Below are 12,727 nucleotides of genomic sequence, written 5' to 3' on the forward strand. Positions count from 1 at the left end.
AGGGAGAAAAAGCAACTGTGTTAAATGGGGTCAAACATTACAATTCTGGAGAGTTGAGTGGTTTCAGAGATAGAAAAGTTTAACCTTTGTGGTGGGGAGAAATATTATTAAACATTGAAAATTGATATAAATAACAGTGTTTGAACTTTAAGGAAGTAACCAGAATGCTTGTAAGTTAGCAACATTTCAAAAGTTCTATTTTAGGGGCGCCTGGGTGGCTCAGTGGGTTAAAGCCTCTGCCTTCGGCTCAGGTCATGATCCCAGGGTCCTGGGATTGAGCCCCGCATAGGGGCTCTCTGCTCAGCGGGGAGCCTGCTTCCTCCTCTCTCTCTGCCTGTCTCTCTACCTACTTGTGATCTCTATCTGTCAAATGAATAAATAAAAAAAAAAAAATCTTTAAAAAAAAAATAAATAAAAAAGTTCTATTTTATTGTTACTGATTTTAAAATGGATAAAATTAAAGCACTTTCTATATACATATATATATATATAAACCATATATATAAACCATATATGTTATATAAATATATAAATATATATGTATATTTCTCTTTTTTTTAATTTTTTTAAGATTTTATTTATTTATTTGAGAGAGAGAGAGAGAGAGAGCATGAGAGGGGAGAAGGTCAGAGGGAGAAGCAGACTCCCCGTGGAGCTGGGAGGCCGATGCGGGACTTGATCCCGGGACTCCAGGATCATGACCTGAGCTGAAGGCAGTTGCTTAACCAACTGAGCCACCCAGGTGCCCTGTATGGATATTTCTATATAACCCTATCTATGGTAGAGTTATCCTAGATGGAGTTACATACAGTTTCTAAATGGCACTTATTCCTGGAGTAGTTCTCCTAAGGGTCTGCCAATCTGTGGGAAAAACAATGTACTCCATCTTCCCTGCCCAGTACAAGGCTCCAGCCCAGAGATGGTTAAGGCTGGATTTCACCATGACATTCTCCAGAAAGAGAAGGTACATTATGCTGCTGTAGGTCACATGTGAACTATTGGAGAAAAACTACATTGATGAAGGTATTTTGCTAAGAAAATAGTTAACCAGAACTCACAAAGCTGGTTAGCAGGTCGAAAACCTGAATTCTGAGTTTTGCTATTAACTGCATGACCTTGAGTGAGTATTGCTTAATGATTCTCCCCCACATACACTTTTTTTTCTCCCAGAATCCTTTTAGACTAAATAGACATTTCCCCAAATATGTTCTGTAGACCATTATTGCCACGAGGTGCTCTGGGAGTTTTAGGGGTCCACAGTGAAATGAGTTAGAGAAATGCTGTATAGTAGATCCTTCTCTAGAAAATACACAATGTGCAGTATAATATTAAAGGATGGTGGAAATCTTATGGGAAAGAAACCCTTACATCTTTTGCACCCATTTCTTGACATCTCTAAGAACTGTGTTCCATGAAGTCCACTTTAGGAACCTGTTTCAGGTGTCTGAGATTACTAAACATCTTTCATCCTAATAAAAAGTTTTAGCTTATATAAATAAATTATTTCAAGGTGGTACTGTAATTTGTAAAACACTGTGGAATCTTATTAAGGAAATACTAGGGGAAAAACCTTTAATTCTGTAATTTTCTAGTACTCATGGATTTTTAAACACGACACAGAGAAGCATTATTTTCCCTTGTTGGAATACCAAAACTTTGGTTTGGGATGATTGCCCAGAAAGTAGGGTCAGAGGTTTCCCTACTTTTTGGGAGCTCTGTCCTGTACCTCAGGCTCTATCCACAATGTTTCTACAGGGTGCACTTTGACGTTAGGCACTCTTTTATATCCAACATACAAAAAGCTGATTTCAGCTGTTATTGGCACACAGTATATAGACCCTCAGGGATCCTTTATTTTTCATAAAGTAATACTTGGCTTCCTAATAATAAAATTCAGAGGAAAAATCAAGGTGTCTTCATCTTATTTGTAGGATGGGAGCAGCAGATAATATATATAAAGGACAGAGTACCTTTATGGAAGAGCTGACTGACACTGCAGAAATAATAAGACAAGCAACATCTCAGTCCTTGGTTATTTTGGATGAATTGGGAAGAGGGACAAGCACCCATGATGGAATCGCCATTGCTTATGCTACACTCGAGCATTTTATTAGAGATGTGAGTATCTTGCACAGCTTTTTGTATGTGAATGGTGCATAGCATATAAATTGTTTTTCTGGTCAGCTTCTAAATATTCAAAATGATCAGGGATGCCTGGGTGGCTCAGTTGTTACGTGGCTGCCTTCGGCTCAGGTCATGATCCTGGGGTCCTGGGATCGAGCCCCGAGTCGGGCTCTCTGCTCAGCAGGAAGCCTGCTTCTCCCTCTCCCACTTCCCCTGCTTGTGTTCCCTCTCTTACTGTCTCTGTTTCTTTCTGTGTCAAATAAATAATTAAAATCTGTTTTTAAAAAATGATCTTTATTATAAGTGACCCTGTACCTGCAATTGGCCATTAAAACACTCTACATTGAACTTAGATGGATTGGCCCTACATCATGTCTATAATTCTTTGATGTGTCTTCTTTGCTTTTGCTGAAACAGAGTAAACCTGTTCAGTAGGATAAAGGCCTCTCTGGCATTATTTCCCCCCAGAACTGTTTCTCATTATCCTTGGCAAACTCTGAATTAAAAGCAGGGACACTCCCCCCCAACTTGCAACCCAGTCCTTAAGGAAAGAACAAAAAGGAGATAGAGCCATTTTAACCTATGAAATCCTTTTTTGAGCAATATCCTACAGGACCTTGGTAGAAGACCTTTAATCTCATGTCTTTGTGTCTTTCTTTCACTCTTTGAATGCATATCTGTTTTTTCCAGAGGGCAGGTCTGAGCCTCTTGGTGTGAAGTTTTGTTTGTGTTAAATGCTCCATCCTTGTCCTCTCCATCAAGCTCCCCCCTTTATCAATGCTCTCTCTCTTTGTTCATTCTCGTCTTTCCTCTTCTGCCTCTCCTTCTTGGCACCTGTCCGGAACGTTGTCTGGTCTTCGGTTTTTCTTTTAGTATTTTGTTCTCTGCTTTTTAAATTCTTTCCTGTGGGTCTTTCCTCCCTTTTCATTTCTTCTTCTCTTCCTTACATAACCAGTAAAAGCATATTTTTTACTCCTATTCCTTTGCACAGCACAGGATGCAAAAATAACTCCCCTTTTCTTTAAACTTCTGTGGGCCTGCTTTTTGTTTGAACATTTAGTTAGATTACATAGTTAACGGTGCCATGTTTTCCACTTTAAAATAAATACTTTTAATTTTTCTTAAATTCTTTATTTGCAAGAAGAGCTCAGGAACATCTCTTTAATTATCGTAGAAACTGCATATCACAGGTTCAGGAAAGTCCTGTCACTGCCTCCTAAACACATTCTAAACATTGATTTAAGAACCTTCAGGAACGAATCGTGACAGACTGAATTTGACAGCCCCCTCTGAGCTTGATTTCATTGCTCCAAGTGCTTATCAGTTACTGTGACACATAACAAATTATCCCAAGACTAAGTGGCTTAAAACAGCAGTAATCATCTGTTAGATCTCTCAGAGGTCTGGAGGTAAGGAATTTGGGAGCACCTTAGCTGGGTGGTTTTGGCGCAGGCTCTCTCCTGAGGTTGTGGTCAGGGAGTCATCTGAAGGCCTGACTGGGGCTGGAGGACCCTTTCCAATGTGGCTCGCTCGCTGCTGGCAAATTAGTGCTGGCAGTTGCCCAGGGCTCTCATTTCCTTTCTCTGTGAACCTCTCTCCATGGGGCCGTTTGAATATGAGTGGCTTCTGGCAGCTCCCAGAAGAACCATTCCAAGTGGCCCGAGTATTTTATGCATTTATGACCTAGCTTCACAAGCCACACACTGTCACTACCATCATATTCTGTTGAGCACAAGGGCCAGCCTTGATTCACTGTGGGAAGGGGCTGCTCAAGAACACGAGCATTGGGAGGCCATGTTGGAGGCTGGCTACCAAAAGCAGTTTGGCAATATGTTAAAGATCCCTTTAGGAACCCTCAGGAACAAATCATGACAGAATTAAATTTGTCACTTCTCTTTTCATTGCTTCTATAGCAGCTTTTTGATGTTTTAAATGTTAATGAAGAAAGTGTTATTTTTAGATAAAATTTATGTTAGAGGTAAGTCACTGAAGAGGATTCTTCAGGAGCAAAGAGTCTCTACCCTTTTTTATGGATGAAAATCTGCATTTTCTTGGTGTCTTTTGATTGCTGGGATGGGGAAGAGAGAGCAGAGAGGAGGAATGGGGAAGCTCTGTGTGGCTGCTGCGAGCTGAAAATGGCCTTGAGGAGAGCAGTGTTATGACCCAAACCCTTAGGTCTTCTGGCAGCAAATGCATGTCACCTCAGGGAAGGGGCATCATGGAGACAGCTGGTCCACGGATACTTTGGGGCAGATTCTAAGAGCAGCTCATCAAAGGAATCTTGCCTTAATAGGTTTATTGTGATTGTTATAAGAGAGAAGGCACATGTTCTCTCTTTTTTTTTTTTTACATGTTCTCTCTTTTAATGAGGTGAATGGCAGATGAATCAAAACTGAAGTTCTTTGATTTAATCACCCTCTTCTGCTGATTTTTTCTTTTTTTAAAAAAGATTATTTATTTATTTGAGAAAGAGAGAGAGAATGTGTGAACGGTGGGGTGGGGGCAGAGAGAGACTCCCCAAGCAGACTCCCCGCTAAGCACAGAGCTCATTGCGGGACTTGATCCCAGGACCCTGACATCGTGACCTGAGCCAGAATCAAGAGTTGGCTGTTTAACTGACTGAGCACCCAGGCGCCTCTTCTGCCAATTTTTAGATCAAGATTTGGTGTTAGCTTCTTTTAAGATTTAAGAAATAAGGGATTCCAAAAATACATAATAATGTATACTTTAAAATAATGCTTATTAAGGAATCCATAAATGCATATGAGTACTAACAAAACAAAAATAAATTTCAAAATGGCAGAGGTAGGGTAGGGAGAAAAGAAAGCTCTTCTTTACAGAATGCCAACTAATAAATACAGAGAAAATTTTTTAAAATCAGCATTTACTAGTCACCGCATCATCGGGCAACAATGATCCGTAGATGGCAAAACTTTGAGATGAAAGATTGTTGGAAAAAAGGATATTCACACAATCTCAAAGTATTACTCCAGAAGACATTAATTACAAAGGGGAAAGGTGTCGGTATAGTAGAGAAATCTTCTGGGCACTCACTTAAACCAAATAAGCAAATTTAGCATCCCCGATAGTGGGCCAAATTGATATCATGTGGCTCCTGATATGATGTACTGAAAAGAGTATGGCACCTCCATAAATATGTAATATTTGGTAAGGTTTAAGCTTATTTGGAGAAAAAAATCAGCCAAATCCAAATTGAGGGACATTATACAAAACATGATAAGAAACTCTTAGATATTTCAAGAACATTAATGTCATAAAAGACATAAAAAGGAGGCTGGGAACTCTTCTAGATTGATGGAGACTAAAGAGACATGACGAGGTGCATGGCATGCATGATCCTTGAATTTTTTTTTTAATATAGAGAAACTTTATAGAGTATTACTGGGACAGTTAAGGAAATTTGTGGACTAATGTTAGGTAATAATAATATATCAGTGTTAAATTTCTCAAGTTTAATAATTTTATCTGGTTAATATGAGAATGCTTTTGTTCTTAAAAGATAGAATTTTAGGTATTTAGGGATTAAGTGTCATGTCTGCAAGTCTCAAATGTTTCAGGAAAAAAAGTGTGTGTGTGTGTGTGTGTGTGTGTGTGTGTGTGTGTATGGCAAAATGCAAACCAAATATAAAATATAAAATATAAAATGCAAACCAAATATAAAATATTTATATATATTTATATATTATATGTATAAAATTGAACCAAAAAACGGTTGTCTAGGAAAAGAATATAGCAATGTTCATTGTACTTTTCTTACAATGTTTATAAAGGTTTGAACTTTTTCAAAACAAAATTGGAGAAAAGTTTAAGGTAAAATTTAAAAATAAAATAACAGGGACATCTGGGTGGCTCAGTTGGTTAAGCGTCTGCCTTCAGCTCAGGTCGTGACTGCAGGGTCCTGGGATCTAGTTCCGAATCCGGCTCCCTGCTCATCGGGAAGTCTGCTTCTCCCTCTGCCTGTCACTCTCCCTACTAATGTTCTCTCTCTCTGTCTCTGACAAATAAATAAAATCTTTAAAAATAAATAAATATAAAAATAAAATAACGTTTGTCATGTCTTCTTACTGCTTTAGGTGAAATCCTTAACCCTGTTTGTCACCCATTATCCACCAGTTTGTGAATTAGAAAAAAGTTACTTGCAACAGGTGGGAAATTATCACATGGGATTCTTGATCACTGAGGATGAAAGCAAAGAGGATTCAGGTATGAAATATACTTGCAGTAAGTACAACGGGAATGTTGTTGGCTTTCGTGTTTGATAACTCAAGATTTATGAATACGTGAACTTATTGCTTATTAAAAATAAAAGCTGTGAATGTTGATTATAAATGACATTTGTCCAAGTTCATTTTCTCCAAGCTTAGGGTCAAGTAGAATTTACATTTATCTTTGCCATCTATGAGCATTTCTCTGGTCTTTGTCTACCTCATTTTTCTATAAGAAGGAGATGGGGTCAGGGGTGCCGTGTAGGTTTTACTCTTAGATTGGTCTCAGGAAAGGTGCCCGGACAGTCAAGTATATTAGTCATCTTTAAAAATGTCTCATCCCCAGTATTCTATACTGAACATATGTTTTATCTTAACTTGACAAGGGAACTGAATGTCAGGTCAAGTGGCTTGCCCACGTGGCCACCTGGGTAGGGGTTGAACTAAGCCTAGCGTCCTAGAATCTGCTTGCAGGTTCTTTCCTGCTCTGCTAAAAGAGGTATGTGGGATCTACACTATTTTTCCTAGCCTTCCCACCCTGGACCACTGTCACAGGAATGAGATGTTTCCTGAAAAAGAACATCATTGGCCAACAGAAATAAATTCAAGTGCTCTAAGTAATATAGTCAGTTTCAGTATAATCTTATTTTCCTGTTCAGTAGTAATTTTTTTAAGCTCCCAGCCTGTGGGCCAGCGGTGGTTTACACAGTTGGTGTGTTACAATGGAAAATCCATTACCCAAGACACTCCAGGGTCCAAATTTTATTTTGGAAAAGTAATAAAGATGGACCTGAAAAAGAAATCAGGCAGCTGGCCCAAATAAAACAAAGCCCTGGACTTGAGCTAAATGTAATGTTAGGCAATCCTTACCTTTCACCACCATGCAGGAGGAGCTTATGAGCTAAAACCCAGTGGGATAAACAAGAGTTCACCAGCAGGGAAGGGTCAGTGATAAGCCTTTATGTGAACTGACTACCAACCTGTAAGTGTTCTGGCATTTTATTTTATTAATTGAAATTTAAATTCATGAACCTAATTTTAAACATGAAATGATGCTGAAAGGCACATGCTAATGGGCAGTAAACCCCTGCCTCTGTCCCTTCCCTCCATGCCCTCTCCCCGTCCAGTCCCAAGGCAGCCACTTTCACCTCCTTCATTGCTCTTTCCGAATCTCTAAATCATACACTTATCTGCCCATCTCCTGCTTCATCATCTGGACACATTACTGTTCGGCTTCTCATTGTGCTGGATGGGAGTCCTCAGCCTTTCTTGCTCTGACCTCCCAGGGTACTCATTCCAGGTTCTTTCTGCCTCATTCCTCTTCAGAGTTTTCACTGTTATTGCCAGGAAGTATTGCTTAATCATGAGCCAGGAATGAGGACAAGTGCATTTTTGTTCTTATGCAACTTTTTTGCTTTTTGTGTTTTTGAAGGCAGTAATTGCCTTGTTTTCGTTCCATTCTTCTATTTGAGTCTATATCTGACTCTTCCTGTACCTGCCAGTAGCTTTATAAAATGCCTCTCTAGACATTTTTCCATGTGGTTGAACTGCTGGTTCCACTTCTCCTCGCCGGAGTCATTCCCCCTGGAGCCCTTTGTCCTGCTCCTCTGCGCTGGTTGCTCCCTAGGCCTGCTGCACAGCTGTTGTCCCGACACCTGTGTTCACCAGCACACTAGGACTTCTCTCATCCCGCCTTCTGTGCATTTGCTTGCAGGTAACAGGATCCTGGAATTCACAGGGGCTCCAACAGTAAGAGTAGAAATAATCTCACGTTACGGGGACCTCGGAGGAAGAGTGGGCTTCAGCTCTTCTTCTTTACAGTTCCCCAGGCTCCGTCTTCCAGCCTTGCTTGCTTCGTCATCAGACGGGGTGGCCGAGGCTCTTTCGTGCCTTAAAGCCAGAATCAACAAATATCCAAAGGAAGAATAGGGACCAGCATTTCTTGGGACTCTTTCTTAGGAGCCGGGGAGCTCTCCTCAGATGTTCACTCGCATCTCATCATTGTCGCCTCTCCTTTTCAGAGTTGGATCACATACTCACCCTTAAACCAATGGCTAGAAAGCGACAATGACAGGGGTAGCTTGGATCAGCCTAGATTAATCAGGATCAACTTTCGGAGCTTGGCATGAGGACATTATCCCCTCAGTTAAATAAATGGTCAGTGAGTTATTTCCCTATAAAATCAGGGTTTTCTTAGGGTTGGAAAAGATTTTGGATAGGCTACTAATCATACCAGCTAAAGGAGTGAAAGGTTTTGAGATTTTGCAGGAATGAAAAGTCTCTAGTACACCTTCATACTTCATTTATAATTTCACTAGGGCTGGAATTTTAGGTTGAAAATAATTTTCACTCAGAATTTTGAAGTATTGGTGCATTGCCTGCTTACCTCCAGTGTTTTTCCAGCTACATCTGTGTTTCATCCATTACCTCTAACCTAGCTCCTCTGCTGTCTGAATTAGAGGCCCCTGAGTAGGTCATCGCTCAAGCACCCCCAAAGACCTTTTGGGTGGCTTTGAAGATACGCTGTTATTTCTCATGGCGAGGTAGATAAAGCAGCAGACCTGCAGTAAGAAACATGTACTTTAATCTATTCCAGTCTATAAAATCTTGGACAGGTTACCTCACCTCGTCCACCTCTAAAAATGTTATGAATCAGTCCCAAAAGTGACTTCAGACACTATTTGATCAACACACATATTTCTTTAATAACTGCCCACAGAAGTTTGGCTTTCAAACAAATTTTGCTAAGTTCCCCTGTGACCAGCAGAAACGTGAATTATTACTTTCTCTGACTCTAAGCAGTATCAGGTAAATTTTTCAGTAATATCCATCTAGAAATGGTTATAGCTTATAAGTGAAGTCCTCACCAAGAGCTTTTATTTACCATCTTCTCTCCTCGCTGACTGTCTGCTGCCACAGTTGCATCACACACACACTCACGCTCTCTCCCCTTCTCCCCTTTGAGAGGAGTGAAGGACAGTCCTGATGTTGAACATAACTCTAAAAACTCTGTAATGTGAGGGGGCGCCCGGGTGGCTCAGTCAGTTGAGTGTCCAACTCTTGGTTTCGGCTCAGGTCACGATCTCATGGGTGGTGGGATTGAGCCCCCTGTCAGGCTTTGCACTCGGTGGTGAGTCTGGTTGAGATTCTTTCTCTCCCTCGGTCCATTAATGCTCATGCTCACACTGTCTCTTTCTCAAGTAAATAAATAAATCTTTAAAAAAAAACAAAAAACCCTAATGTGATTATGGAAGAGTAGTCTCATTATTTACCTTGATGGTGTGAGAACTACCAAAATTAGTACTACAGTGGAGACTAGGATGTGATGAGAAATTGAGCAGCTGTTTGTACTGAGGTATGTTAAATTATTTGGAACAACATAGTATTTTATATTATATAGCTATAAAATATAGGAATATTATAGCTATATTACATAAAAAGCATAGTATAGCTATGTATATGTATACATACTATATGTTATATATATAAAGCAAAAAAAAAAAAAAATTCCATCAGCAAAGCAAATTTTAACTAAGGGGGTTTTATGTGGCATTAGTGGGCTTCCAGAAAAGAATAGAAGAGTGGATGGCTGGAAGGATGACAAATGGACAGACAGATGAATTTTTTTTTTTTTTTTTTTTTTAAGAAAACCGGCATGGAGGTTAGATTATAGAGGAGAGGAGAGGCTGGACATAGGTACATCAGTTAGAACCAAGCCAGTTGAAGTGATAAAGACTGTTTTTTTGTCTTAAGGATGAGAAGAATTTACCCTTTGGATTGCCTACTGCTGTTCACTTCACTTTTGGTCATGTGAGCATCAGTGATAACAAAAAATTACCCAGGTTAGCAGGCACTGGTTTCTCCATGTTTCTTTCCTAGTCTCCTTCCACCCACCTCCTCACCTGTTCTTTATGTTTTTCAAGTTTTATTTGGAGGCAAAAGGTATTCTTAGTGCTTTGTAATGTGAGTTTTAGTTTGTATTCCTGAGAGTGCCAGCATTCTTTCCACCTCCCACTTCCAGCACCCAGCCTTAGAAAGGTGTTATTTGCTGCTGAATTCTTAGAAGAGGTTAAAGAAAATTCCATTATCCTTGTTCTCAGTTATGCTTTTTAGTTTTTAGCTGATAAAAGAGTAAACCCATTTATCATACACATTTATGAAATGACATAATATATGAGAAAAAGCTCTTGATAAAATTATAATATGTTTATTGGGATCTCAGAAATTCTTTTTATAAAGATTTTATTTATTTATTTGACAGACACAGGGAGAAAGGGAACACAAGCAGGGGGTAGAGGCAGAGGGAGAAGCAGGCTACCTGCCAAGCAGGGAGCCCGATGCAGGGCTTGATCCCAGGACCCTGGGATCATGACCTGAGCCGAAGGCAGATGCTTAACAACTGAACCACCCAGGGGCCCCAGGATCTCAGAAATTATTAAAAATCTGGTTCATTTTGGGCATTTTTACAACTCTATGTAATTAGATTGAGTTTCATAATAAAAGCTGCATAATCCTGAGATGCGTGAGTTATATCAAAGATTAAACAGTATGCAAGCTTTGTCTTTCTGTTATTGTACTTCATTATATCCCAATTCTTTGGAAGTTTTTAGTTTTTGTGTATGTATTTGTGTGGTAGCAGAGTCTGAGATTTTTGTGGCAGGTGTTGGCTGGGAGTGCTCTCATGATCAACACCTGAGGGCAGGCCTGTTCCGATGGGGCTGTGTTGTGGTCATACGGCTTCAGCCAGTCCTGCCGAGAGCTCTGAGATGGGATTGGTCTTTCAGAGTTGACTCAGTTTGAGGTGAGGGGGCCTGGCCTTTAATACCCTTTATTAGTTAGCTATTGTTGCATAGCAGATTACTCCCAAACATAGCTTAAAACAGCAAACATTGATCATCTTACCATTTCTCTGCATCAGGAAACCAGAGGCAGCTTAGATGGCCACATCTACCTCACAATTTCTCCCAAGGCTGCAGTCAGCATTGTCTAGGTCTGTCATCACTTCACAGTTTCACTGGGGGAATTTACTTCCCAGACCTCTTACATGGGTGCTGGCAAGCTTTAGAGTTCCAAGTTCCAAGTTCACTCGTGTGGCCATTGGCCAGAGACATCAGTCTCTTTTTTTTTTTCTTTTTTTTTTTTTAAGATTTTATTTATTTATTTGACAGACAGAGATCACAAGTAGACAGAGAGGCAAGCAGAGAGGGAGGAGGAAGCAGGCTCCCCGCTGAGCAGAGAGCCTGATGCGGGGCTCGATCCCAGGACCCTGGGATCATAGACCTGAGCTGAAGGCAGAGGCTTTAACCCTCTGAGCCACCCAGGCACCCCGAGATATCAGTTTCTTTCCATGTGGGCTTCTTCATATGGCAGCCCACAATATGGCAACTGGCTTCCCTCAGAACAAGTAAGCAAGAAAATGAATGCCCAGGACCGAAGCCACAGTGTTTTGCAATCTAATCTGAGAAGTGACAACACATCATTCTTGCCATATTTTATTTGTTAGAAGCAAGTCAGTGGGTCCTGCCTCACTCAGCGGCAGAGAATGACACAAGGGCATGAACACCAGGAGGCAGGGATCTTTAGTTGCCATCTTAGAAGCTGCCTACCAACTCCCATAGCAACCAGTCATGGTGCAGGCTGCCCAAGACAGGACATGACCTCAGATGAAGCAGTTCTCTTCTTAAGCTGAGGTGACTCCCAAAGAGGGGATATAGCTGTGGATTGTGGACTGACAACCTTCCTGAGAGCTGAGGCAATAAATCCTTTAGTCCTCAGGCGGAGCTGGGTGGAACTGAACTGTGTCCACTTGAATATATATAACTCTCAGTTAGCCCAGTACATTTAGTAAACCAGAATTTTTCAGTCTTGTTATTTAAACTGCACCATGTTGTATTTCCTTATGTGTTTTTTGCTGTTGTTTTGTTTTTAGCATTCTTAGAAATATCTCTTACATGTGTTACTTTACAGAGTGTGTTGCATACAAGACTGTTCAGTGAGCACATTCACTGAAATAACACTTTCTTGGTCTGTTTTTACAGGAAAAATTGTACTGTGTATCAGAATCATTTCCTTTCTGATAATAGCAGTTCAGTTGAAAGTTTTTGGGAAGAAGCATAAAACAAATCTTTTCCTTACACCAAGTCATTTTTAAAAACTTGTACGTCGGGCGGGGTTGGGTTGGTACATGACTGGCTCAGTCATTGGAGCATGTGACTCTTGATCTCAGGGTTGTAAGTTTGAACCCCATGCTGGGTGTAGAGATTACTTAAAAACAAAATCTTACTAAAAAAAAAAAACAAAAAACAAAAAACCCTTTAGGTGAGCTATAAGGTCCTAAATGCAAGAGAATCTTCAAAACAGTATTTCCCCTTTTCCTA

At 40.2% G+C, this 12,727-nt stretch overlaps 1 protein-coding gene across 1 annotated transcript in view; it reads left to right on the forward strand.

Annotated features, from left to right (window-relative positions):
- LOC111148257 (mutS homolog 3) overlaps nucleotides 1–12,727 on the forward strand; it is a 181,346-nt gene that overhangs the window by 164,692 nt on the left and 3,927 nt on the right. The window contains 2 exon segments of the mRNA XM_022504714.1: nucleotides 1,932–2,118; nucleotides 6,219–6,348. Of these exon segments, the coding sequence (XP_022360422.1) occupies nucleotides 1,932–2,118; nucleotides 6,219–6,348 (317 nt within the window).

The sequence above is a fragment of the Enhydra lutris genome, unplaced genomic scaffold (genome assembly GCF_002288905.1).
Source record: "Enhydra lutris kenyoni isolate GAN:26980312 unplaced genomic scaffold, ASM228890v2 scaffoldscaffold19, whole genome shotgun sequence".
Lineage (NCBI taxonomy): Eukaryota > Metazoa > Chordata > Mammalia > Carnivora > Mustelidae > Enhydra > Enhydra lutris.